This window comes from Carlito syrichta, unplaced genomic scaffold (genome assembly GCF_000164805.1).
Source record: "Carlito syrichta isolate Samal-C Ts95f unplaced genomic scaffold, Tarsius_syrichta-2.0.1 Scaffold307067, whole genome shotgun sequence".
NCBI lineage: Eukaryota > Metazoa > Chordata > Mammalia > Primates > Tarsiidae > Carlito > Carlito syrichta.
The window spans coordinates 7,652-35,642 of NW_007251163.1; the positions used below are offsets into that span (position 1 = coordinate 7,652).

Below are 27,991 nucleotides of genomic sequence, written 5' to 3' on the forward strand. Positions count from 1 at the left end.
AATTCTCCTAAGTTTACTCAGCTACTAAGTAGTAGAGATGAAAAGGCTTAGCTACTCCACTTGACTATATCCTCAAAATTCATAAACATAACTTGAGAGATGCTGTTACAAGTCTATCAATAATCATTTAGGAACACCCAGACCTTTTCTTAGAATTCACGCCTTCTCTTAGAACTCCCTACCTTTCTCATGATGATTCATAATTCCTAATTCCACACACAAGGGGAAGTTATTCAGAACCAAGCACACTGGGGAGACCCACCTTTGTTGGCACAAGCCATCCATTTGAGGTTGTCTGCAAAAGCAGCCTCGCGTCCAATGAGGTATGTGAAAATGCGAACCTGAAAGGAAGACAAACACACAGCTGAGTGGTATTCACTGTTCACCATCTCATACAGATCACATGCATGGCTCACACACATGTGGCTTACCTCTTTCATGCTCCATGCTACCCATCTGTAGGAACATATTTAAGACATTTGAAGTACAGTCAGCCAGAAATATATTCCAAACTGGGGCCTTTGATCTCTCTAACCATATGGCACTGGTGGCGGTTGTTTGTCGGTGTGCAAGTCAGGACAGAGGAGAGTAACTGGGACTGGGAGACTGGCGGCATCATGGACCTGGGCTTGCTCCACACATATGGCAAAAGATCATCCAGGTCTGGACCAAATCCCCAACCACTTCCCCCATTTGCACAGGAAATGCAGCATGTGCTTTTCTTGGGAATAAAAATGCCACTGCAAGGCTCTCAGCATTTCCCCCCAATGGTGAGGACAGGCTGCAGACACTCTCTTACCATCTGTGGTATCTGGCGGGACACTAGGAGGTAATTAACTGGGACGAGAGGCATAGCCTGTGACCAGAAGACCAATGGGGATGCCCTCTTGTCTTCCTAAGCTTTTGGCTCCTGAAGAGCAGAGAACACATGTAAAACCCTGGCTTGCTCATTTTCTACTGGTTTCTCGACTCTCTCTCATGAGGCTAGAGTTCTCTGAAACAAAGCACAATCTGCCGGTAGATAGTACTTGAGGTTAGATGGAAGAAAGTTAAGAAATTAAGTGGTTAAACCCCTTTAATTCAATTTTTTCCATAATCTTTTGCTTTTTTATTATGGTAAAATATACATGACATGAAACTCTGTATTCACTAACAAATACTTCTGCACCCCCAACATCTGGTAACCTCTATACTTTCTTTTATTTTTTCATTTATTTTATTTATTTATTTTAGATTCAGGGGTACAAGTGCACGTTTGTTACATGGACATGTATACTGATGGAGATTGGCTTAATTCAAATTTAAAATGGTATATGGGTCAATACTGCACAATCCAAACGAAACTCTTCTAGTGGGCCAAGCGCAGCCCTCTTTGGGAATAAGGTCAATGAAGATACCGCATTAGATTAATGATGCTTGGCAGGTGGCATCAAAAGCTTTACCAGGTGATGTCCACCTAACCCATACAGACTGGTGGGTCAGATGCTCCTACTCTTCCTTCCAGACTTTGCTCAAATTGTGGTGAACTAGTAATTTATGTAGTTAGGTCTGTGAGGTTGAGCTCCTCCACTCGATGAGGGAAAGGAAGGGATGTGTCTCCTTTACCTGACCATGCCCTGATGAAGCACTGTATTTGGAATATCAACACTCAACACATGAATAGATAAAAAGATGTGAAAGCTTACATCTGACTGTAAAAATGAAGATTCTGTTTTAACTATGAACATCCTCTCATCTGGGTGTTATAACTTGAAAGCTAGTGGTAAGGTGGTGTTTTCTTTCCAACTTCAAGAAATGTTTAAATGCACATGATTATTATATCATGTCAGTCTGGAGTCATTTATGTTCAGTAAGGCCATAGTATCATTCAGTAAGGCCATAGTATCCTTCCTGGGTGGACGGGCAGATGGACAGGCCTCTCTCCTTGCTCTTTTACACATCAGTCCCACCAAAGTCACATTTGGAAGCAAAAACATATTTGTTTGGGTTTTTTTGAGTCAGAGTCTCACTCTGTTGCCCATGCTCATGGCCACCCCAGCATCGACCTGCTGGGCTCAGGTGATCTTTCTGTCTCAGTCTTCCAAGTAGCCAGAACTACAGCAGGCACTACCATGCCTGGTTAATTTTTTGATATACTGTAGAGACAAGGTCTCACTAAGTTGCCCAGGCTGGTCTTGAACCCCTGGGTTCAGGCAATCCTCTCACCATGGCCTCCCAAAGTGCTGGGATTACAGGCTTGAGTCACCACACCTGGCCAAGATATGTTTCTATAAATGGCAGATTTGGGCTTCTATTGGGGGGAAAAAAGGCAAAGATTCAGTCTCATATGGCCAAAGGTGGCTAACACTGACTTCTCCCTACATAGAGCTGCTTCCCTGTTCATTTTCTCTGCCTGGATGGAAACAGAGGCCCAATTAATTAAAGTGTCTTGCTTAGTTTCATTAAGGTTTGCTCTCATGAAAGAGGTATTTTAAGACCTCAGGATAGCACTGGGGTCTATTCTCAGGCCCCAAAGATGCTGGTTCAGCCAATACTGAAGACCCAACCAGCTCCAAGGCCCAGAGACAACAGCCACAGGCACCAGAATTAGAATCAAGTCTTTTGACACCAGACCTATGTTTTCTCATAAATCTTTGTTTTTAATCTCAAATTTAAGCTCTTTAAAGGGAAAATTGAAACTGATAAAAACTTGTATCCTCATGGTTATCCAAGCAAGAAAGCATGAGATAGCTCTTAGGAAATGCAGCAATGAGTCTATCTTTATAAGCAAAGACCCAACACAAAGCAGCCCATTTGTTGTCGACAAAGGTAGCTGTGTGTGCCAGCCTCCTCTGCCGTCCAGATGAAGAACCTTAGTATAAATGGAGTTCTGTCTTGGAGGCATAGTTAAAACTCCAGAACAATACTGTAAATTACTGACATACCTTCTACAACTCCTGATTTAAAATATGGCAACCAACTTGGAAAATCAATAGGACGGTGCCAAACTTCAAACCAGACAAGTTTACTCAAGAATAATTGTGCTAGCAACCACCACAGTATTGAAAACCTTCCATTAGCACCACTGTGGTATCTATAATCAGCACCATCCCCTGGGTCAGGTACTGTGCTAAGGAATTTATGGACATTACATTATATTTGTTTTGTTGGTTTGTATTTTGTTTTAATGCTCATGAAAGAAAATCAGAATCATGTGCAGTATTTCCAGTTATGTGCGGTCCTTGGCTCCTAGTAAACTGATCTCCTAATCTGAGTAATGATGGCATGGAAACTACTTGTTGCATGTCTGTCTATAAAATAAACATAATCAAACAATACTGTGTTCACGCCCTGCATATCTCACAATAATTCTTTTCAATTGACCACAAAGGAAAAGGGATTTTACTTCAAAGCATGAAATGTTTTGGAGAACAATTTAATAATATCTACAGCATTTTATACTTTTAATTTTTTTTTGATCTAGTAATTCTACCTCTAAGCATTTATCTTATAGTTGGGATAATACATAAAATGCTTATAGGGACTAGCAGATAACAAAGACGATAGGAAGTGGCAGAAGGATTAGAGAGTGTATGTCTTCTGGAAGCCCTATAACTCAGATTTGGACATTTTCACAAGTACACAATGATAGAAGTACAAGAATGTTCACTATCATTACTTATCGGTCAAAAACTGTTAAATCCTAAGACTTACTTTGTCAGCTAAAAAAATCATGGTATTTTTAAAAAGTGGGATACCATGCAGCTATATACTCATCTACTATGAACTGATAAGGATAAAAAGGCAAGTTATGAGATATTATGTAGTATAAAAATCTATTTTTTCTAAAAAATAATTCACAACTTTTACTTCATAAATTTTAATATCATCTTACAAATAAACAAGTATTGTTTCAGTAATTAAAGATCATTTAAAATGAGACTAAGGTAATGACATTTCTACTTCCTGAACAATTCTGTTAAAGACATAGAAAGAATAAGCATAGCAGTGAAAATCAAACACAAAAAGAGATAATATGTGGAAAATAAGTCCTTGCTTTTCATATTCCAGTGAGGACTCCCTTACTCTACTGTTCATTCAACTGAAAACAAAACCTCTGTGAGTAACAAATTGTTCCTTGTTTCCATCAATAACAGATTCTAGGCCAGGTGCAGTGGCTCACACTTGTAATCCCAGCACTTTGGGAGGTCGAGGTAGGAGGATTGCTTAAGTGAAGGAGTTTGAGACTAGACTAGGCAACATAACAAGACCTCATCTCTAAAAAAAAATTTTTTTTAAATTAGCCAGATGTGGTGGCTCACGCCTGTAGTCACAGCTACTCAGAAGGCTGAGGAAGAAGAATCACCTAAGCCCAGGAAGTCAAGGCTACGGTAAGTCATGATCATACCACTGCACTCTAGCCTGGGCAAGAGAGGAAGATCCCCACTCAAAACAAGCAAAAAACCAAAAAACAGATTCTAACCCTCTGTTACATTTCCAACAATTAGGTTGGATTTATTCCCAACAATTGAAGTTTCTTCCCTAGGAAGCACTCCTAAACACACTTTCACTGGTCTGCCTTTAGTCCAGATATTTTTCTGATTTGGCAAGGAACATTAAGCCAGATCTGGGGTCGTCCTGAGGGTCAGATACATAGCACAGACAACCTTGGAAAGAAGCCATGGCATAGTTCAGGCCAGGGCAGCCATCAAGGTACACTAGGTCCCCAGAAAGCCAGTCTTTGTGCTCATGATCTGCAGGCATAGAAGGCACCATTTTCATTAACGCAGTTCAAAGGCAGGGGTAAAAATAGTCTGCATTAACCTATTAGTCTATTTTGATCTTCTGTTTAAGCTTGGATGACTTTAAATGTTCTACAAGCCAAATTAAGCTAATAAAAAATAAAATAAAGTTCAAAGTCACTTACTTTAATCTATTTAGTATAACATTTCCCAAATGGAACAAACACAAAACTCAATCCAGTTTTTCCAAAAAACAGATTATGTTTTTCACTCACATAGATGCAATTCCCACCAGAAACTTAAAGGGGCAGCATTCCTCTCAACCTATAGTGATTACAAATAGTGTAAGTTTGCAAAAGTTATAAATTAAATTCTTTCCTTTCTGTAGCCATCAAAATAGGAGAAGGAAAATGGCTGCCAGGAGAGCCAAAATGGCGCAATTACATAGCCAGCAACCAGGCTGCTGATACGACCTGAAGGTTTCCCTTCATAATGAAGTAATGAAGGAGAGAACACCATGCCCTGTGCTTTTGAGATGGTCTGAGGGGAACAATTCATCATCTATCTGTCACATGTAACTTCCAAGTGCCTACCATATACCATGAACCATTCTTGGTGCTGGGGCTACCACAGGTAAACAAAATAAACTCTTCCTTCAGGGAGTTTACATTTTCTTGGGAGGGAAACAAATAATGAATAGCAAATTTGTATGAATGCATATGTATTTGTTAAGTTAAATGTTGCTAAAGAAAATCAAGCAGGGTAAGGTGATGGAGAGTGATGGGGCTGCTATTTTAGAAAAGGAAGAAGGGAAGGCCTTCCTGATAAGGTGATATTCGAGCAGGGATCTGGACAAAATGGGGATGGGGGAGAAGGGACAAGCCATATGGCTACTGGGCAAGAGCATTTCAGGTGAAGAGAACAAAAGGTACAAAGTCCCTGAGATAGGGATGCTCAAGGCAGATTGAAGAGGTTGTTGTGAATGGAGCAAAGTCATCCAGGAGAGGTAGCAGAGATGAATTTAGAGAAACAAAGGGAGCCACAACACATGAGCCCTAAGGGCCATTGTTAGAGTGTAGGTTTTTTTTTTTTTCCAGCAAGGACTGGAACCATAGGAGGGACAGAGTAGAAACCCCACACAAGCTGACATGTAATGTAAAAGGGTCATTTTAGCTGCAGGGGTTTAACCTGTCTGTCTATTCGAAGCCACTATAATATTCTTACAATTCTGAAAGCCCAGATCCCATCCACAGCCACAGAGAGTAGGGGTAGAAATGGAGATACTAAGGAGAAGCCCACTGCAGTATTCTGGTGAGAGATGATAGTGGCTCCGGCCAGGATGGTGGGAGTTCTCAGATTTCACCAGGTATGAGCATCACCAGACCTTAAATCACTTGTTGGAGATGGAGTCCCACCATGCACCCTCCAGAGGATCAGATTAAGTAGGCTCTGGGATCTACATTTTTTAAAACATGCCCATGGTAGATCTGACACAGGTGGTCTAAGACCAACATTAAAAAAGTACCACCAAGAAGATAAGGTCTGAGCAAAGGGAAATGAGACTATAAATTATGAAGTCACAGAACCATTTCCAAGAAAACTATTTCTGTAGCTTGCTAAGGACTGAGTCTAAATTTCAAGGAGTTTACAATCCAGTAGGTGGTTTAGAAAATAGAGAAGATGGAAAGATGACATTTTTAAAAAGTCCGTGTCAATCTGAGAAGGCGGGAACATCAGATACCAGCCAGACTTGGCAAGCAGGATCAGCTAACTACACTTCCCTCTTTCCCCAAGGAAAGGCAGATCTGCAACCAAACGTCTGCAGCTGCTGAGCTGGTGTGCATGCCTGAAGCATTGCCCGTTGAAATTACAGTCACCCCACTCTAGCTCCCAGATGCAGAGGAAAGGGTTGGAGGCAGAGCCCTTTGAAGCCTCAAAGTACACAATCTACACTTTCATAGAAAAAAGGCAATCTTTTACTTCTAAATAACATTTAACTACAGATCCATTATTTCTACCTTCAAAAACATGCAATTTATGTAGATTATATGGGTAAAGGACATTTGCTACAAGAACTGTTCGTTACTTACAGGTACCCCTCCTCCTGGGTTCTGAATTTTAGTTTAGCTAAGGGGCAGCATCCATGTGAGGTGCAGGAATCACCTTCACATCTTCTCACTGGCTCACGTCCCTTGAGACTTGCTGCCCATCTCAATTATTCCCCAAAACACTTCCAGGATTTCTCAAATGATAAATGACTCCAGCTTTAGAGAAAGTTCGCCTGATGACTTTATGTTTTAAAGTCAATTTGATGCTATTGAATATGTTCTTAATCTATATCTTCCCAAAATATATTCCTAACCAACTTCTATTGTCATCGGCTCATTTATATGACTTCTGGTACAGAGAAGCATTTCTGAATAAAATCTTTAATCTCAAAGCAGAAGATGAAGGCTGGATTCTGATTACTCACAAAAAATGCTTCATAAATCATTGCCTATATTTATTGTCATGAAACTGCTACAAGAGTAGATGGGCTCAGAGAGGGTTGATTCCAAAGGAAACAGTTATATTGAGCAGGCTGCTTTAATCTAGTAGCCATCATGCTCATAATAAAAGAAGAAACAACCTTATCCAGAAGGAGAAGAGAGGAAACTACGGTAACACTATCCTGAGCAGCAATAAAATGGGATAAATTGAATCAAGTTACAAAAGTAATAAAATTTCAAAAATGAATATCATAGATCATCATGAAAAATGGACTGTCATTTTGAGGATGCTATAAATGTCTGTATAATCGCCTTACTCCCCAGCACAAGTGCCCATACCTCATGTGTGATATTGAAAATATCCCATTGTCATTTGTAAATTGTCATTTGTAATCTTTGGCTAAGAGAATGAAAGTCCAGCTTTATGGTCATGTATGTTTTGTCAAGGTAAAGGAGACAAGTGTTTCCAAGTCACCCAGAGTCTATGTCTTAGGGTTGGTACAGTGGAACAAAGGAGATCACATACAACTTAATGGAGCAGTAAGAAGTCAAGCTACAAACCTCCTCAAAGGTGCACAACGAAATTTATTAGACTGTCAAGCTCCACATTCAAGGGTCAGAGCCAGTGTGTTAACCATACTTTTGATTTTTAGTGCTAGTATTGCTCTGATGCCTGGGCCTTCCTGACCCTTGGCTGCCCTCTAATTCCCAGAGACAATAAGCAACTTGCTTGCAAGTGCATCTTTGTTATGCAAACCAACAAATCCACAGCTCATGCCTCCAACCACCTCCTTCCTTTAGGCTTTCCCAGTCAGAGCCATTACTTCCGTGACCTAGTCATCCCAGGACCAGGTATCAGACAACTAGGGACAGTCCCTAAACCCCAGTACCCACTGAGATGGTTGACTCTCCAGTCCTTAACCTCCTTGGCTGGCTTGCCTCTTTCTTCTCATGGAAACCATAATGAAGGCTTCTGCCCTCTAGTTCCCCACCTCTGTGTCCACTCATCTTGCCTTGGGGCTTCCTTGTGTGGCCCTCCATGGTGTAGCATACCTCCTGCTTCTAGGGAACCAAGAATATAATAAACTTCTTCCTTCACAACAATCATTTCTGTGTCTGTGTACCTTACCATATCTGATTAAAACAAATTCCAGGTATTTCTAAAACAGCCAGATATCAAAAGACGTAGGTTCCAGGTGGGTCCACTGCCACACTTACTGGCTAGGTGATCTTGAGTGAGTCATTTAAACCCACTGAGCTGTGCTTGCACCTCTCCTAATAGGGAGATTCTCTACTCACCCACCTCACAGTGATCAACAGAAAAGGAGATAATGGATGAAGGACAGATAGCCAGAAGCAATGAGCTTCAGTCAGCTAGAATTGCATCCCACTTGTGTTTCAGACAACTTGCTGCAGTAAAACTAAACAGAGCCAAAGAAAGTCAAATATTCTATCCATAGATATGTTCCTCTTCATGTCCAGAGGTTTGGTTGAAGAAGAAATGGACTTTTATGGGTGAAAGGGGGAGTTTATCCTAAGGGAAGGTTTTGACAAGCCATCACTGATGTTTGTAATTTCCAAAGTTAATGGGATTGATAGTTCCTAACATAATCACAATAACACTAAAGGCATAGCCGTTATAACTTTGATTAACCTTTGGAAAGTCTCAAGATTTTCTGAGAATTTGGCAGAGGTTACAGACCTTCTCCATCCATAAAATTTTCCAATTTCAGATATGATTCATGAGGTTTGGGACATCTCCTTCACTAAAGTCAAGATCTGGATTACCTAGGAACTTCTGGCTTGCAGTTAAGAACCCTTGTCTTATATATCTATTTTACATTTCAAATTTCTCAAAATCCAACTGGGTTCTTTGGAGAATCAAGATGGGCTCTCTCATTTGAAGTGCTGAACAACTTAAGAAATAAGTTCCTTTGGTCCTTTACATATCCATTTTGTGACAGCTTAGTGAGTAGCAGATACAGATTATCCACCATCAGAGCCAGAAAAGCCACATCAGGAATGAGTCTTCAACACGGAGAGAGACAATGTGGAGATATTAGAAGCACTGAGATAGAACAGGCATCACTATAAACTTTGGGTTTTTATAATGTACATCATATCGTAGAGCCTTTGCATGATCACATTTAAATGAGCAGGAATTGAATGGATGAACAGATCGGACCCCTGTCTCATTCATTTTTGAGTCCATAGAATTAATCACGATGTTTGACACAGAGCCAGCATTCAAATACTTGTTGATTGGTTAATACCATAAGAATCCCCTTCTGTTGCTACCAGGGCTCTTGGAACAAACCTGTCTCAAGCTTTAGGCTGCAAAGCCCAGGATCTATATGGCTAGGAAGCCTCTCCCTTGCCCTCTGAGTCCTCAGGAGATCAAGTGGTAATAGTTATTTGTTCACAGGTATGCCACTTCTTTCAAGAAGGCTTACAGATTCAATACCATAAACAAAAAAGGCAAACTCACATATGTAAAGCCATCAAATTAAGAAAAGCAGATTTTTAAAAATCCACTTATGTCAAAGAGTAACTAATGAGTTGCTCCACAAATTGGAGTGGTGACAGTTATGTTCATGAAACATCATGGGATCATGTCTTTCCCTAGTTTAGAATCCTCCGATGCCTTCCCATTGTACTGGGAATACATTCCAAATTTCTAACACCACAGCCAAGATGGCCTGGAAGATCCAGAAACATGATAACCTCCTCCTGGGTTTAGAATCTTTGCATCCACCTCTCCCACTGCCTGGAGAGTTCCTTTCCTCCCATTTTGCATGACTAACACTCTTTCACCTCAGATACCTTCATACTCATCACTCCTTTTGTTTCCTTTGTGACACTTTGTACATTTTGAAATTATCGTAATGATTTGCTTATTTGAGTTATATATTTTCTTCTTCCAAACATAAACATAGATTTTATGAGAGCAGAAGGAGGTATGGTATCCAACTCAGTACTTGAGATGGAATAGATTCTCAATAAATATCAGGGCTAGATGCAGTGACTCAACCAGCACTTTGGGAGGCTGAAACAGAAGTATTACTTGAAGTCAAAAGTTCAAGACCAACCTGGACAACATAACAAGACCCTGTCTTTACAAAAATATAAATTAGCCAGGCATGGTGATGTGGGTCTATAGTGCCCGTGACCTAGGAGGCTAAAGCCAGGGGGGTTGCTTAAACTCAGGAAGACAAGGCTGCAATGAGCTATACTAGTGCCATTGCACTCCAGCCAACAACATATATATATATTCCAAAATTTTCTATATTTTCTTTCACAAATTTGGAAGTTAAAAGAAGTCAGCATGGTTCGTACTTGAATTTATTAGCATAGAGTTCATTCCTTAATTAGCAATTCCATCTTAAACACTTTTCTATTTTTCCAGACTGATCTGGTATCAATTAGTTTCCACTTTTTTTTTTAGTTTTACTTTTCCTATGCTCAGTTTCTTTGGTTTCTTTTTATACTGTAGCTCAGTGATAAAATATGAAGATACTGAAGTATGAAAAAGCTCTGGGTCTTTGTAATTACAGCCTCATATCCAGAGCTAGAAAAATGTCTTATTCAGGACCTCCCAAGGGTGGGTGATCAGTTTTATACTATGTTTCTTTCTAGGTGACTGCCCCTTGATTCTAGATGAGAGTCATGCAAAGATTGAAGGCAAATGTATTTAAATAACTGCCTGCTTCAGGGATTACCTAGTAGAGAAAAGACAACATATAAAAACAGTGATATGATGCCAGCTATTCCAAACAACTTTCAGTGAGTAAAAATCTCTTCTTTTTCCTATATTTTGTAACAGTAGACATCATTCCATGAAAGACAGATGGACATGTTAGCAGAATGCAGTGGTTACTAAACAGGGGGGAGAGTTAGACATCCTTATATTCAGGATCTGGGTCTTCCCCAAAAAAGCTGTGAGGCCTTTGAAGTGAGTGGTAAGTCACCTGATCTTTCTAAAACTCATTTTCCTTACTTGTAAATTGGTTAACATCATAGAATCAAAATAGTAGTGTTGTTGAATGGATCAAATAAAGTAAAATATCTGGTATTAGCAGAGGGGGTGGGGATTAATGTTGCAAAGGAAGAGGGTTCTTCTAAGAGGAAATCTCCAAAGATGTTCCTTACTTGGAACCTAAAAAGAGAAAAATGAGTCAGGGAACCTTTCAGGGATATGAAGCTTGATGACATGACTTGGGTTTGTCACTCTGAGCCTTAGAAAAAAAGCTCTTTTTTTAAATGTTCTTTGCTGCCCTGTATCCCGAGTTTGCCTCCCTTTGCCTCCCCTCTGCCTCTGGATCAGAGAGACCCTACTGGCCCAGGTCAGGGTATAGGACCAAGACTCACGTGGCTTTGTGGGATTTTCTCATTGGGATGTAGGGCCAAAGTTCCACAGTAAGAAGAGGCGTGCATTTGGATAGTGTTCCTTCTGCATACCATCCTGGTGAATCAGCACAGCACCAGGTTATAGGTCAAGGAGTTAGAAGTTTGGAATTCTGCCCAAATCATTCCCAAACTCATTAAAACCAACAGCTGTTGAGAAGTCTTTAAAATAGCACAGTTGCTTTCTCCCAAGATTCTTGTCACTTCTATTTTCCCAACCAATCCTCCCTGTCATTAAGAATTAGTCCAAAATAGCAGTTTCTGCTGTCACTTCACCTACAGCCTTCTGGGGCTTCTGTCAGTAAGAAAGTCAAGAACTCATCAGACAATGGTAAGGATATTGTTGAGGACAGTGTTCACTTTGTTTTGCCAGTGATTCTCCCAAGGCAGATAGGTAGAGATGTGGATCCTTGTGGAAGGAGGAAGGAGAGCCCAACCATCAGCATCACTTGTGAGTGCTTGGTGATCAATATAGGCTTATTATCTGTACATCAACCTCTGCCCCCTCCGTGGGTTCCATGATCCCAAGACCCCCGACTCCCACTGTGGAAGTATGCTCCCTAATTGAAGACCCTCCTGTAGAGAGTCATTAGTATGACATCAGAGTAGTAGCCTCAGGTGAATGGGGCAGGAAAGTCAAAATTCCTGAGGGTTTGGGGGTGACCATTATCTTCTTCATGAGAAACCCCAGGGGAAGTTTATATGTTGTCTATGGTCAATAAGAGTTGGGTTTTTATCCTAAGCAATCATGATGTTTTAATCTCATAGATTGAGTCTTACAGCTCTCCAAGGTCCCCTCTTTGCATGGGGCAAATTGGCTGAAGCAAAGTGTTCAAATACCCCATCAGAGATTAGGTGTTTTCTGGCTCTCCTGTCTTTAGTGTCCTTTTCCTAGCTACCAACTTCTCATTTGTATTACTTTTTCTGCTTTATATTTCCTATCCATTCACCCTCCCACCACCCTTCCATCCATCAAGTATTAACTGAATACCTGCCAGACACCAAATATTCTGCTCAATGTTGGAGGCACAACGGGATGGGAAAAACACATATGATCCCAGTCCTCATGAAAGTTGTAGGTTTTTGAACACTTTTTATATAATGAGGAGGCAGAGACATGAAGAAAAAATATGTATACATACATATAAGGAGAAGAAAGCTCTGTCATTCTGTTATTTGCTACTTCTGGCCACCCAAAAGTCTCTGGTTGAAAAGTATCCTCAAGTTTTTTTACTATTTCTGTCCTAACTCTGTGAACTGCACTGGAGAAAAAGACCTGTTTTCTCTAGTCAAGGGGAGGACTGTGGTAGAGCCCTAAAAAGTGTCATGTCCTACCAGAACTGGGTCACCGCTGCACCATCCCATGTGAACAGCTAGGTTTCCAGGAATAGGACACACAAAATCTTGGATCCCATGACCCCAGCTCCAGTTGATATGGCAAATCATGTAATTGCAAAGTCATCATGTTCCTTCTCTAAGTTTTGTGCACTGATAAGATGAAAATTTGAGGTCAAAATAATCCTTCTTGACCCCTTCCTCAAATTTCTGCTCCTGGAAATGACCCCTCGGATACTCTCTATGTTCTTCTTTCTTTCCCCAAGTGAAAAAGTTAAGTAATATTGGTCAGATAACAAGTGGGTGAAAGAGGCACTGTGATAGGCAAGGGCTGAGGAAGGCAAGGTCACACAGGGTAACAGATCTTCTCTGTCTTCAAGGAGCTTTCTGTCAGTAGAGATGCTATAAACCCATGAGTAGAACTCATATGGAATGCACAAGCATGGTGGGAAAGAGTACCTTGGGAAGCAGCGAACAAATCAGAACAATGCCAACCAAGATGAACACTTAGTTTAGCAGAAAAATATACACAAACGAGAATAAGTCGACAGTCTTGAGAACTAGTCTCTATCCTGTTTGCTCACCCTCATGGTTTTATTCATTTGCATATTTGTTGTTTTACTATTATTTTCATGTGAATTAAAATAAGAGAAAAATAGATAGCATGTACTAAAACCGAGTTGACTTTTTCAAAGTTTATTTCCCTCAGTTGGGAGCCTCAAAATTGTTCAAAGTCAATGACCCCAGTGGCTTTAGGCATTTCTGCAATCTTTGTTTTTAAGCATAGCCTTTGAAGATATTGGAGCTTTTCTTGGAGGAGTAAGTTTGAGAACACATCTCTGGTACCCTACTACATTGGAGAGAGTGACCAGATTATTTGTCACAGTCAGAGCACTGGTTAACTTCCAACGATAGCTAGTATTAAAAGTGGTCCTAATGAATGATATAAAGTAGGGAAATGCATAACTTATTTGGAAGCTTCTTACTAAATACAGTTCAGGTGATTTCCATCTCCTCTGTCAATATCCTAGTCCAAGCCACCAATGTCTCTCGCTTGGAGAACCAGGTGGGCCTCTTACCTGGTATCTTCCATTGTGATCTAGCCCCAGAGACAGCTTTTTATAACAGGAATCAGATAGTGTATTTCCTTTGCTAAAAGCTCTGCAGGGGTCTTAACTTTATTTAGAATAAAAATCATAATGATCTGGTCCCTGCCATGTATTTTAATCCCACCTCACGTTGACCATCAACCACAACTGCCAAATTCCTGCCCACCCCTTCCTCTCAGGCTAGACTTTTAAAACATTCCTCTAACACCGTAAGTTCTTTCATGCCACAGGGCCTCTGCACATACTGCTCACTTTGCACTGAAACATATTAGGCTACCTATCTTCTTCCCATGTATTAGGTCTCATCATAAAACTTTCCACCTCCAAAAGGCCCTTCCTCCTCATTTTATCTATAACAAGTCCCCCTTTTATTAACTGTCTTGGCCCCACTGATTTTCTGCATAGCACTTGGTATAATTCATAGTTATTTCATCTGCCACACGGTTATATTTTGTACCCTACACACACACACACACACACACACACACACACACACACACACACACAGACACACACTCAAGCACAGAGAGAGAGAGAGAATATAACTTCATGATAAACATATAACATTACTTTTGTTTTCTGTTGTTTCCTCAACTCCTTATCCATAGCAGACAACACCTCCATGGCAGATGCCTCCAATAACTGTCAGATAAGTAAATGAATAAGGCTATTGTAGACAATAAAAAAGTATAAACATAGGCTAGGTGGGGATAATTCATCATTATACATAAAGTAAGAACATGCCAAAAGAAATAGAGAGATTAAATGAGCACCAAACCAAGCATGTTGAACACTGGCTCCATGCCAGGCCCAAGCATGATACAACCACTTTGAGGTGGGCATGACCATTACTCTTATTTAACAGTTGAACAAACTGAAGATTCGAAAGGGTAGGAAGCTGCCCCAGATCACACAGCAGGTAAATGATAGCTACTGGACACTCTGAAGGCATGTGGGATGCCAAAGCTCTTTTTCTTAATTGTGACACTATGACATAAGGACACAATAGTAGGGCAAATCACACAAACCAGCAGATCACAGAAGAAATACCAAAAGACAAATGAAATACAACAAAACAAATGAACAAAAGACAGAGAACAAGATTCCCAATCCTACCTTTAAGCACAGATACAAATGCAAATAAGAGTTTTGAGGTATTTTTCGTTTGTGTGTTTCTTCCTATCAAATTGAAAATGACTTGTAACAACAACAAGGGCATTGAGAAATATCCTTTCTGCTGGTAGGAATATAAATTGGCCATAAGCTTTCTAAAAATTTCTCGGTCGTGCCTATCAAATATTAAAAATGTATATATAACCTTTCACATGGCAATTCCAATCCTAGAAAATAACCCAAGAAAACAATCATATAAAGAAAAGACTTAAATTTCTTCTTTCTTTCTTTCTTTCTTTTTTTTTGAGGTAGGGTCTTCCTACATCATCTAGGCTGGAGAGCAGTGGTATGATCATGGCTCATTGCAGTCTCAGACTCTTGAGTTCAAGCAATCCTCGTGCCTAAGTCATCTGAGTCACTGGGACTACAAGCCAGAGTCACCTTGCTTGGCTTTTTGTATGTGTGTGTATGTGTGTATGTGTGTGTAAATGCGGTCTTGCTTTACTGCCCAGGCTGACCTTGAACTTCTGCCTCAAGTGATCCTCAAAGTCCCAAAGCACTGAACTTATGGGTATGAGCCACTACACCCAGGCAGATTTAGCTTAAAGAATATATGTTACAGCACTGTTCATATTAGAGAAAAATTACAACAGCCTAAATGTATTGCAGAAAGGGATTAAATTATAGCACATTCATGAACTTTCATTCAGCTATTGCAAATAATGGTAAAGTCAATTAATGACTTGGAAAGACATCACTATATGAACAAAATAGGTTCCAAAATGCCATGCCATACACTGATTTCATTTATTACACACACACACACACACACACACACACACACACACACGCATAGAAAACCAGTGGAAAGATATATACAAAAGTGTCTAATGACATGATCTCTGGAGGTTGACTAACAGGTGATATTTATTTCCCAGTGTCTACTTTTTAAACAAATTTATTCAAGTGCACTCAACAAATATTCATAGAGCATCTACTATGTGTTAGATTCTGTGTGAGCACTAGGAACATAATGGTGACCCAATCTCTGACTCCACACAGGTGACATTCGGACAGGAAAATGCACCCTTTAGGGCTTACAAAATGCTTAGAAACAGAAGCACAGATTATTAAACAGGCCTCATAAAGATGATCTACTGAAAATTAATTAGAAGGTGTACCATCCCACAGTTTGTGAACAATGGATTAGGCTAGTAGCTATGTTAAGGATCACCCAGAGAACAGGCAAGCCTTCATTCTTCCACGTGTCTGCAGAGGAAAGCTTACTTCCCTGGGATTTCACACTTTTCTCCTTTGAAAAACTTCTGACCTGAAAGAAGTCTTGAGCCCAATGTGATATGTCAATGCCATGAGAGATTGTGGGTGTTTGAGATGTAGGGCAGAGCTTCCCAGAGGCCATGCCTTATGAAGGCTCACCATCCACATCTATAGTCCTAAGGGAACTAGAGAACAAAATCTAGACCCACATGAAGTGTTGGGAGGATCCATGAAATTCTATGGCTATAGACGCCTGCTAAGAGACAGGTTTGCCAGTAAGAAATTCAGGCAAGGGACAAATTCATTGTCAATACTGCTTTGTAGCAAACTATGGTTAATGCAGTATATTTTGATCTTCTTTAGAGGTCGAAGAACAGAGAAGACATGTTGGTGTGCTGCCTGTCTGCCTCCATGCTAGGGCAGGGAAGAACTGGAGGTAGCAGCTTAATGGTTACAACTCAAGCCTTGCATCCCTAGGCCTGAGGCCAACCTTCTGCCTCAGTAGATAATGAGTTTGGCAATCTCTGATAGTCTTTTCTGGATGCTAATCCCCATCATAGAACTTCTATAATGCATGATATAATTTAATACACCTGGCAGACTCACCGCCAGTTCATTCTTTTGTTATATAATAGCCCAGGGTGAAGTCGAGGATGGTTAATGCTCTGACAACCAGTTATTATGCCCAATAACAGGCATTTCCAAGGGATTATTGCCCTCAGAACCCATTTTGTAATAACTGGCAACTGGAAGACAATGTAGCAAAGGAAGATGGTCTTTGAGAGTTGCCATTTATTTTGTACAGATCTGCAAAGACACTTCGAGCATCCCCAAATGAATTAACCAGGCTAGTGATGGGGTTTCATGCACCAGTATAAATCACCTCTCTAGAAAAGTTAGAGGAATGCATGCCTTAGAGTTGCTCTTTAAAGTATTTCTATTTTGATAAGCCTTTTCATCTTTTCCCCTCTTCTTTGCCCTTTTATGTTATTCTGGCCTCCTAAAAGCCTGCTTCCGGCTAAGTTATAGTAGTCCTGAGAGCTTTCCTGTGAAATGATTTCACTGTGAAGATGCTCTACCCCTGTGTGAGGCCCCAGAGGGAAGAGCAGTCATGGGATTGATTTTGAAGGATTTCTTTCTGATGATATGCATGTCCTGACTTAACTGAATCCCACTTTAGGAAGATAATTTGAGTTGGGCATGACAAGAGAAAAATGACTTATTGTCCTCAGCTTGCAGGAGTGTAGGTATGTCTATGGCAAAGTCAGACTTTATTCAACATTATGCTAACCCCACTGCCAAGTCTGCCCAGCCTCATGGGAGAAGATTTCTTTTCAGGGAGCAGTTGTGTTAGACACAAATCCTCTCTTTAAAAAAATACCTATGAATGAGATATCTCCTTAGGATAGTCCCCCAAAATGAACTCATATCTCATATCATCCAGACTCAAACTTCAAATTCTGAAACATCAAGAAAGTGTGTGTGTGTGTGTGTGTGTGTGTGTGTGTGTGTGTGTGTGTGTTTATGTCACTGATACGATAAAAACCATCAAGTTCTTTGTACTTTGCGCAGATTGCAAAAATTCCAGCTGTTTGAACTTGAGCAATGTGTTCACTGATGAAATTGAATCGACATCATCTTCCTTTATCTTGACAGTTCAGACGACTGGAGGCAATTGCCGTTCTGGCTGTCAGGTTAGGATAGTCAGTGCTAAAATTATTATACTGCCTTTAAGTTTATCTTTGATTAAAAATTAAATTTAACTTCCCTTTATCATGGACCATATTCCGACAACATGCATGTGTTCTCCAAGTTAAATCAAGACAGACTAAATATTTAATACCCTGTTCTAATTAGCTACAACTGTTACCTGATTTCTCTCTGTAAATGAATGTGAAAGGACCCGGGAGGCCTAACGTTAACCTTCATCCACTCTCGTTATAGGAGAGAAATTACAGACTCTAATTAGCTGCTTCAAATTGCAAAGAAATAGAATTTTCATAACCAGCTTATTAAAATCCTAGGGCCCCTTTGGGATAGGGCAAATTGCTTCTACCCTGATCTGCTTATCCTGGTACAACACCATACAGAAGACTCGTGTTGTCTGCCTTACACAGCTCATATTTCTCCCAAATTAATGAGTACTCAAATTATTCCAGCTGCCCTCTTGGCACAAGAAAAAATTGAAAATCTATGACTGCCAAGTGACATGGGTAACTCAGCTGCTAAATAAAATCCGCTTAAGGGGACACAGCTGCCGAGGTGCCTATTTACATTAAGATTACTAAATCCATGAACACAGAACAAATGTCCCAAGATAGTTAAAGTGTTCAATACTTGGGTTAACCCTTTTACTAGTCCAGGGCCCTCAAGATGCAAGTGTCCTGCGTCGTGAGGCAGAAATATGAAGTTTTTACCAAATGACTTTTCCTTCTAGGACAGATCCCTAAGTATTACAGTGGGAAAACCTATGGGAATTATCCCCAGTAAGTTCCCACTTTTGGAAGCTCTGATCAGTTTTACATCCACTGGTGTCTTCGTGCAAGCCAGTTAAAACTTTCATTCAAACTAAAATTAAACATAGATCTTAGACTTGTTAAAATTTGACATTCAGTAATATCTTTAGTAGGATTCTCTCTTCTGTGCTCTGACCTTTCAGTTTCCTCAATGGTCCACATAAAACTTTGATAACTACGATGTGAAAATCGTAGATCTTAGAAAATGATGCCCCAATAGTATTTCAAATAGAAGCACCCAGCTATGTGGTGGGACTTCCTACAAAGGATTCTGAATAATCATTTTCAAACTGAGAAAATGAGAGAACACTGGGAGAACAATAAAGATCAAGAACAACAATGCCAAGGAAAATGGTTCAAGCATATATTTATTCTTTTAAACTCACGTTAATATGACTTTCCAATACTCTCCCCAAATTCCAGACACCAAGAGATTTTATTCAAATGTCTCCCAAACCCCCAGATATTACCAATGACTCAGTCCAAATCAGCATTCTTAGCCCATAGTTCAAAAACTGAACTTCCATCTAGACCCATGCCTCAGGCATACACAAGTATTCAAACTAAATACCCATCAGAGTTTGTCTTGGGCCACCAAAGAACATACTAGCAAGTACCATCTTCTCTCATTGGATTTGTGTGTGTGTGTGTGTGTGTGTGTGTGTGTGTGTGTGTGTGTGTGTGTGTGTAACAAGAATCACAAGTTGTAGCCTGGATTCACTGGCTAATTACAAAAGCATGTTCTGTTTGCCATCCTGAACATTCTGCCCTCCACGCTTTGCACTGTACAAATAACGTAAAATTACAGAATGATGTCATCAAATAGATCAGGCTCGGGGGAAACAGATGAAGATTCTATAAACACTTTTCACCCTTAAACGCGTAGCCTAAACAGAATACTTCCTCTCCCTGTAAGAGAAAAATGGCAACAAATGAGATTTATAAAACAGAATGAGGACATGTGAAATCAACCCACAAACATTTGAAGATGATTAAGGAAGCACAGACATAAATGAAGATAAGAGGGAAAATGTTGCTCTCCGAAATAAAAAAAAGGGACTTGACACTGAAGGAACCCAATGCAAAGTCAGTTTCAATTACATGGTGAAGCTTTTGATCCATGCCATTACCCTACACATTTTTTCTTGTACTGAAATGTTTGTCTAAATACCTGAGTGTCTCTATAGAAGACATTACCTGCTTTTGAACAACCCTACCTCATTTAAAGCCTGAGAACTCAGACATTATAACACAGAATCAGAGTCCTGGATCCTACCAAAAACCCCAAATTTTGGAGGTATGAGATTTATAGGTATTTCCCTAGGACGGATGTTGCACTGTCATAATAAAACAGAATTATCTCGGATCCTTCACTACCACTTTCATCATGACACCCTGACTCTTCTAGGGCCACCATGATCCCTGGACAAGTTCTAGATCAAACAAAAATCAGCACGGAGTGTGACCTTAAAGCAGAGCAAATGATGTAAAATGACTGTGACCTAGAAAACATGCATACATTATATCTTGCTTTTGACACTTTAATTGTCAAACACAACTTAACAACTTAAGTTGTCCTTAACATCTTTCTGAGTTACATAGTGTTTTAAAAAATATTTCAATGTATGGGGTCAGAAGAACCTGTTGAATGAGAAAGATATAATCAAGTGTCAATTATCCATACTAATAATAGCAACAGTCATGTGCTTAGTATAACATCAAAGATTCTCAGTGTCCATTTCGGGGGCAGTATGACTTTGCATAAAGCTATATCTTTCTGAATAATTCAGAAGCAATATTAGTCTGATAATGTGAAAAAAGGGTGTGTATATATGCCTATATATATAATCATTTAGATAGATAACAACATAAAGTCACAAGACATTTATACACAATCACTGACTGACTCTTCAAACACTTTTCTTTTTTGTCAAGTTAACTTTTTTAGGATAATTACCAGCCTAGTTCTGTATGGTATATCAAATGGGCTGACAGTCTTTAAAGTATAGTTCCCTATCTTTCTCATTGTAATGACACTGTTACTTGATCACTTGACGGTTTCAATTTAGAAAATCAAACCAAAAGATGTGTTTAAAGAGAATTTAAATTAATTTTGTTTCAGTAATGCAGCAATGCTTTTTGAAAGGTGTGACGATGCATAACCAAAGTCAGATTGACTGTGGTAAGTTAAATATTCTACTTCAATCTAATTTATTCCTAAGAGGAGGCAAAACACTCTAAGATGACCATTTCCATTGGGCAGGCTTCCATGCCTGCATATCCTAGCTAGCCTTTTGAATAGAGCCAGTGACCACTAGAAACAGAAGTAAGGCCCAGAAGTTGTCCATAGAGTCTAATCCAACTCGGTGTTTCATAAACATGTCTTCTGTGCATGGTTATACAGTGTGGATTCCATGGGCAATTTCAACCCCTCAGAGGATGTTTTCTGTCTTGTTCATTACTATGCTCTCATAGCTAGAACAGCAAAACTGAACACATACACGTCAAAGATGCTGGTCTATGCCTTTAATCTGATAACAATGTGTAGCATACATTTTTTAAAGTGGGGGGACTATGGCTTTTTAAGCTTCCAACATATATTTGGTTAAAAAAATAAAAATGACCTCTATAAACACTAATTTTTAAAATACAGAGCATTATTAAAAATTAGAATTTATAGAACTTCATAACTTGGGAAGAACTACTTTACAACTGAATTGAGGCAAAGGCAATACTCTTATTGATAGCACTTGAATGGAAGAAAGCTGGCATTTCTGTGCTAAGCATTTTATTAACAAAGCTGTTTTGGATGCCTGCCTCCAGCTGTTGACTCTGTGTGAAGCAACTGTTAAAATGAGGTTGAAAAGTATTCACTAAAGAAATTCTGCTTCTTAGCCAGGCTCGGTGGCTCAGCCTGTAATCCCACACTTTGGGAGGCTGAGGTGAGTGGATTGTCTGAGCCCACGGGTTCAAGACCCGCCCAGGCAACTTGGCGAGACCTCATCTCTACAATAAATCAAAAAATTAGCCGGGTGTGGTAGCGCGTGCCTGTAGTTCCAGCAACTTGGAAGGCTGAGGCGGAAGGATCGCCGAAGCCCAGTAGGTCGAGGCTGCGGTGGCCAGAAGTGGCCACAGCACTCCAGTCTGGGTGACAGTGAGACTCCAACTCAAAAAAAAAAAAAGAAATTCTGCTTCTAGCTATAAAGAACTAACTAGTGTCACATGAATCCCAACATTGAGAACACATATCTATTAGAATTGGATAAGCTACAGGCCAGGAGTAGTAGCTCATATCTGTAATCCCAGCACTTTGGGAGGCCAAGATAAGAGGGCTGCTTGAGCACAGGAGTTCAAGACCAGACTGGGCAATAGAAAAAGAACCCATCTCTATAAAAATTAGTCAAGTGCGGTTTCATGTACCTGTATTCTCAGCTACTCAGGAGGCTGAGGCAGGAGGATAACTTGACCCCAGGAGTCCAAGGCTGCAGTACTGCACTTCAGCCTGGGCAGCAGAGTAAGAACTTGCCTCAAAAAAAAAATAAAAAAGGAAATGAAAAAAAAGAAAGAAAGACAAGAAAAGAAAAAATAGAACAAACAAACTAGATACACAACAAAAGAAAAAGAAAAACTGTCAGAAAACAACCAGGGCAAACAGAATTGAAGGCATCAGCTCCTAGAATGAAGAAAATTGTAAAAAGTAAAGTCCTGCATTCACTGTCCATACCCCCATTATAGCACTTGCCAATCCATGAGGCAGTGCACGAAAGTCAAACTGAAAACAACAATCTAGTGTAGTGGCAGCCTCACTTAAGATTGGAAGACAAAAATTGGGTTTAGGGCTACAGAAAAAACATAACGTAAGAGAAAAGATCCCAAAGAAAAGGGAACACTAGAGAAGTCAATATTCTGCAGGTAGTTTCTCCTTAATGTGTTTGATAATGACAAAGTTTTGCATGTATTAGGTAAAGTTCCATAAAACCAAGCAGAAAACTAAAAGATTGAAATGTTAAAAAGATAATTTGACAGTCACAAAGCCCTGGGAAGCCAAAATTTGAAGTTATACTTCAAGGAAGATAGGGCACAGTCAGAAACTACAAGTTTTCAGTTGAAATTCCTGAAATGGCTAAGTCCAAGGAGTAAGAACAAATTATAAATAAACAAGTTGTAATTGAATCAAGATATTCTGCCTGTATTTTATTTGCCTGTCACAGAACATATTCCTTTCAAGATGAAGATAAGAGCATCCAGAGCCTCAACAGCTTTTCATACACTCTGGCGGGCAAGCAATCAAGAATTGCTATGCATGAAAAGAAACAGAGCTAAGTAACTGAAAGTCAAAAATTAAAAACAAAGGCAAAATAAACTTACAAATAATCTAAATATTACAGTAATAGGCATGGACTGTAAAATAACTATAAAATATTTTTTAAATATATGAAAAAAGTATAAAAAAGAATAGATTTCAAGAATTGAGAACAGTGACTAATAATTCAGCATACAGATTTAACAGAAGATCAGATGTTATAGAAGAGAAGATTAATGAACTGGAAGAGAAGTCAGCAGAAAATATCCAGCAACAGAGAGGAAACTGTGGAGAGTAAAAATTTTATAAAAAAATATGGAACCTGGTCAAATGATCTTATATATAATTGGAATTCTTAAGGAATTAAGGGAAACAAATGGGAAAAGAGCAATAGTAGAGGAAAATGAGAAAAAAACAAAAAACAAAACAAAAACAAAAAAACCTAGTCACAGATTCAGAGGATATACACACTCCAAGAATTTTGTACCCAGTAAAAACTCCACTAAAATGATAGCAAAACTAAAACATTTTCAGACACATTTATCAGCAGAATTCAAAGTAATAATTTAGACAGAAGGAAAATGATCCCAGTAGGAAGCATGGTAATACAAGAAGAAATTAAGAATACAGAAAAGAGAGAGGGGGAACTATATGAGTAACTCTAAGTAAATATTATCTATTTGAAATGACAACAATCATGGTTTAGGGTGAAAATAGCACCAAGTGCAGCTGGGGTTAAATAGAGTTAGACTGTTCTAATGTATGTGCATTCTCTGAAAAGTGGTAAAAGTAATAATTTAAGGTAGATTATAATAAATTGAGGAAAAATGTAATAATCTTTAAGGTAACCACTAAAATAAATACTGAAATATTGTATTACAAACAAGATAATGAGGAGAAAATTGAATAAAACACTTTTGTATTTTTTTCTGATTAATCAACTAAGAAACACTGATGAGAAAAATAGCAAAATGGTAGGTAAGCTTAAGTACATAATAACTACATTGAATATTCACTTTTTTAGTGTATTTTGCCCCATTTTTCACCTTCAAACTATGTAAAGCACAATGTAATTATAAATAACATTATATTTTAATAGATGTAATAATAACAGAGCTCACTCAATAGGAAGACATGATAACCCTAAATCTGTATACTGACAACAAACAAGATATACAATAAAAAACCTTCTGAACTAAAAGGAGAAATAGAGAAACACAGTGTCAGAGAGGTATGTTTTAACACACCTTCCCACTGATAGAATAAGCAAACAAAACAATTGTAGAGACATAGATCTGAGTATTGTAATTAGTCAGCTTGACCACATGGACATATATAGAACACTGCATTCATCAACTGCATAATGCATTTTGCATATAAGTGCTCAAGAATCATTAACCAAAACACACCATATACCCATTTATAAAGGAATTCTGAATGTATTTGGAAGAATGGACATCATATAGAAGGCATTTAGTATCTCAATAGAATAAACTAGAAATCAAAATATTAACTAGAAAATTTGAAATACAAATTGCTTTAAAATTAAATAATACAATTTAAATAACTCATGGAGCAAAGAAACTTTACAATGAAAACAAGAAAATAGTTTTAATTCAATGATAATGAAAATATATCTAAAAATGAAATATTACTAAAGCAATCAGAGAGAAATTGATATCTCTAGTGTTATTATAATAAAAAAGAAGGCTGAAAATCCACAATCTAAGATTCCATTTGAACAAGCTAAAAAAAGTCAAATTTAACCCAAAGAAAGTTAAGAAAGAAAGAAAATAAGAATGACAAAAAAAATAGATATTTAAATAGATGTTTAAAAGTTACTTCTCAAAAATCCATAAAACTGATAAATACTTAGGTAATATGAATTTAGGAAAAATAAGATAAAATGCAAATTAACCATATTAGGAATGGAAAAAGGAAGGGCCCTACAGACCTTTTACAAGTGAAAAAGAAAGTAGGGGGACTTTATAAACAACTTTAGGCTGCTACATATGAAAAATTATAGGAAATTGACACATTCCTCAAAAAGCACAACTTACCAAAACTGATTCAAGATGAAATGTTAAAATCAGAACAGTCTTACATCTATTAAAGTAATTTAATCTATAATAACAAATCTTCCCTCAAATTAAACTACTGTCCCTTGCGGCTTTACCATTGAATTCTTCCATACAATTAAGGAAGAAATAACAATCTTGCACAAATCCTGCCAGAGAATATAAAAAGAAGAAATACTGCCCAATTCATTAGCATACCCTAATCAAAAACTTAAAAAAGGCATTACAAAAAAGAAAATTTTCAGACCAATATCTCTCTTGACATAGATGCAAAGATCTTAAAATTGCAGCAAATCAATTGCAGTGAAATGTAAAAGTTTAATATACAATGACAAAGTTGGATTTATATAATGAATGTAAGGTTATTTTATCATTTGAAAATCAAACAGTGCAAACCATGACACTTTAAAAAAAGAAAAATATAGAAAAATTTTAATAGATGGAGAAGCACTTGATAATTTTGTTGTTGTTGAGTTGGAATCTCACTCCGTCACCCAGGTTGGAGTGCAGTGGTATGCTCACAGCCACCCCAGCATCGATCTGCTGGGCTCCAGCGATCCTTCCACCTCAGCCTTTCAAGTAGCCAGAACTACAGGCATGTGCTACCACGCCCGGCTAATTTTTTTTTTTTTTTTTTTACTGTAGAGAAGAGGTCTCACCGTGTTGCCCAGGCTGGTCGTGAACCTGCGGGCTCAAGCAATCCTCTCACCTTGGCCTCCCAAAGTTCTGGGATTATAGGCTTGAGCCACCATACCAGGCCTGAATAAATTTAATACAATTCTTACCACACTAGGAATAGAATAGTACTTCTTCAACCTTAAAAAGAATATATACAGGTTGGGTATGGCAGCTCATGCCTGTAATCCCAACACTTTAGGAGGATGTGGTGGAAGCTTCCCTTGAGCCCAGGAGTTCAAGAACAGTCTGGGCAACATAGTGAAACTTTGTTTCTATGAAAAATAAAAAAATTAGCTGAGCATGGTGGCATGCTCCTGTAGCCCCAGCTACTCAGGAGGCTGAGGCAGGAGGATCACCTGAGCTTGGAAGTTTGAGGCTGCAGTGAGCCATGATTGTGCTACTGCACTCCAGCCTGGGCAACAGATTAAGGCCCATACCAAAAAAAAAAAAAAAAAAGAAGAAGAAGAAGAAGAAGAAAAAAGATTGTGTATAAACATTGACAGGATGATAACACTAGGAAAAAATATTAAAAGCATTCATCCTGAGTTCATGAAAGAGATAAGAATATCTGCTAATCCTTATCCTTTCAACATTGTACTGGAGGTGCAACAAGGAAAGACAAAGAAATAAAGTCAGTTCAACATGGGAAGAAAAAGAAAAAATATATGGATTGAAAAAGAAGAAATAAAAGGAATTATCCAAATATAATATGACTACATTAACAGAAAATAAAGAGGATATACATCTCATTATTAATTAATAGTGAACTTAACAAACAACACAAGATCAAAATAAAAAGTATATTGTTCTCATATATTATAATACAAAAATTAAACTTATAATCATTTATAATTGCAGCAAAACCCCTCAAATACATGGTAAAAAAAAAAACCTAAGAAAACATGAATAAGACGTCTAACATGGAAACTGCAAAATATTACAGAAAGAAAATAAGTAATGAAATAGACCCAGTTCATGGATTGGAAGCCTCAACATTATAAAGATTATATTATAAAGATATAATCTCCAGGTAATTTTTACATACAATTCAATCTCAATCAAAGTCCCAGCAAATTGTTTTGTGGAAATCATCAAATTGATTCTAAAATGTATATAGAAATGCAAAGGGCCAAGAAAAGCAAAGACAATTTTGAAGAGCCAAAATAGGATTTACACTACCAGATGTTGATACTTACAATAAAATGCAAATAATTAAAACAGAGCAGAATTGGTACAAGCATAGACCAATATCATAGCACCATAGTATTTAGGAAAAAAACCCTAATTTTTATAAAATTTGTTTCTTTAGTAAATAGTGCTGAATCAACTGACTATTCATGTAAGGAAAAATAAGCCATAATTAATTCCAAATGAATTTTAATAATAAAGCCTACCTGTGAAACATAACAATAAGGTTTCTGAAGATTATATTGTAGAAGAGCATTTATCCTTGGGCTAAAGAAATATGTCTTAAACTGTATCTAAAACAGTACTCTCCATAAAGGAAAAGATTGACATATTAAACTTTACCAAATTTTTAAAACTTCCATTTATGAAAAAGATAGCATTAAAAGAGACAATGCAAGCTATGAGATGGGAGAAGATACTTCCAGTATATAGATTCAAAAAAGAAATGGTGCCTAGAATTATGTAAATAACCATTACAAATTAAGAAAAAAAATTCACCAAATTTTTTAAATAGCCAAAAACCTAAACGAACACTTCACATTAAAAATTATCTAGACCGGACTTGGTGGCTCAGCCTGTAACTTCAGCGCTTGGGGAGGTCGAGGCGAGTGGATTGCTCGAGCGTGCAGGTTCGCGCCCGGGCAACTTAGACATATTTATTTATTTATTATTTATTTTTTGAGTTGGAGTCTCACTCAGTTGCCCAGATTGGAGTGCAATGGCCGCTCCCAGCCACTGCAGCCTCAACCTGCTGGGCTTCGGCGATCCTTCCACCTCAG

The 27,991-nt window shown here is 38.5% G+C and overlaps 1 protein-coding gene across 1 annotated transcript in view; it reads right to left on the minus strand.

The window, feature by feature from the left end:
* Positions 1-262: 262 nt before the first annotated feature.
* Positions 263-27,991, minus strand: part of LOC103266199 (voltage-dependent calcium channel subunit alpha-2/delta-3-like) — a gene marked incomplete at both ends in the record, with an annotated part of 243,085 nt that continues 215,356 nt past the window's right edge. The window contains one exon of the mRNA XM_008063825.1: positions 263-341. Within this exon, the coding sequence (XP_008062016.1) occupies positions 263-341 (79 nt within the window). The remainder of the gene's footprint in view (positions 342-27,991) is intronic.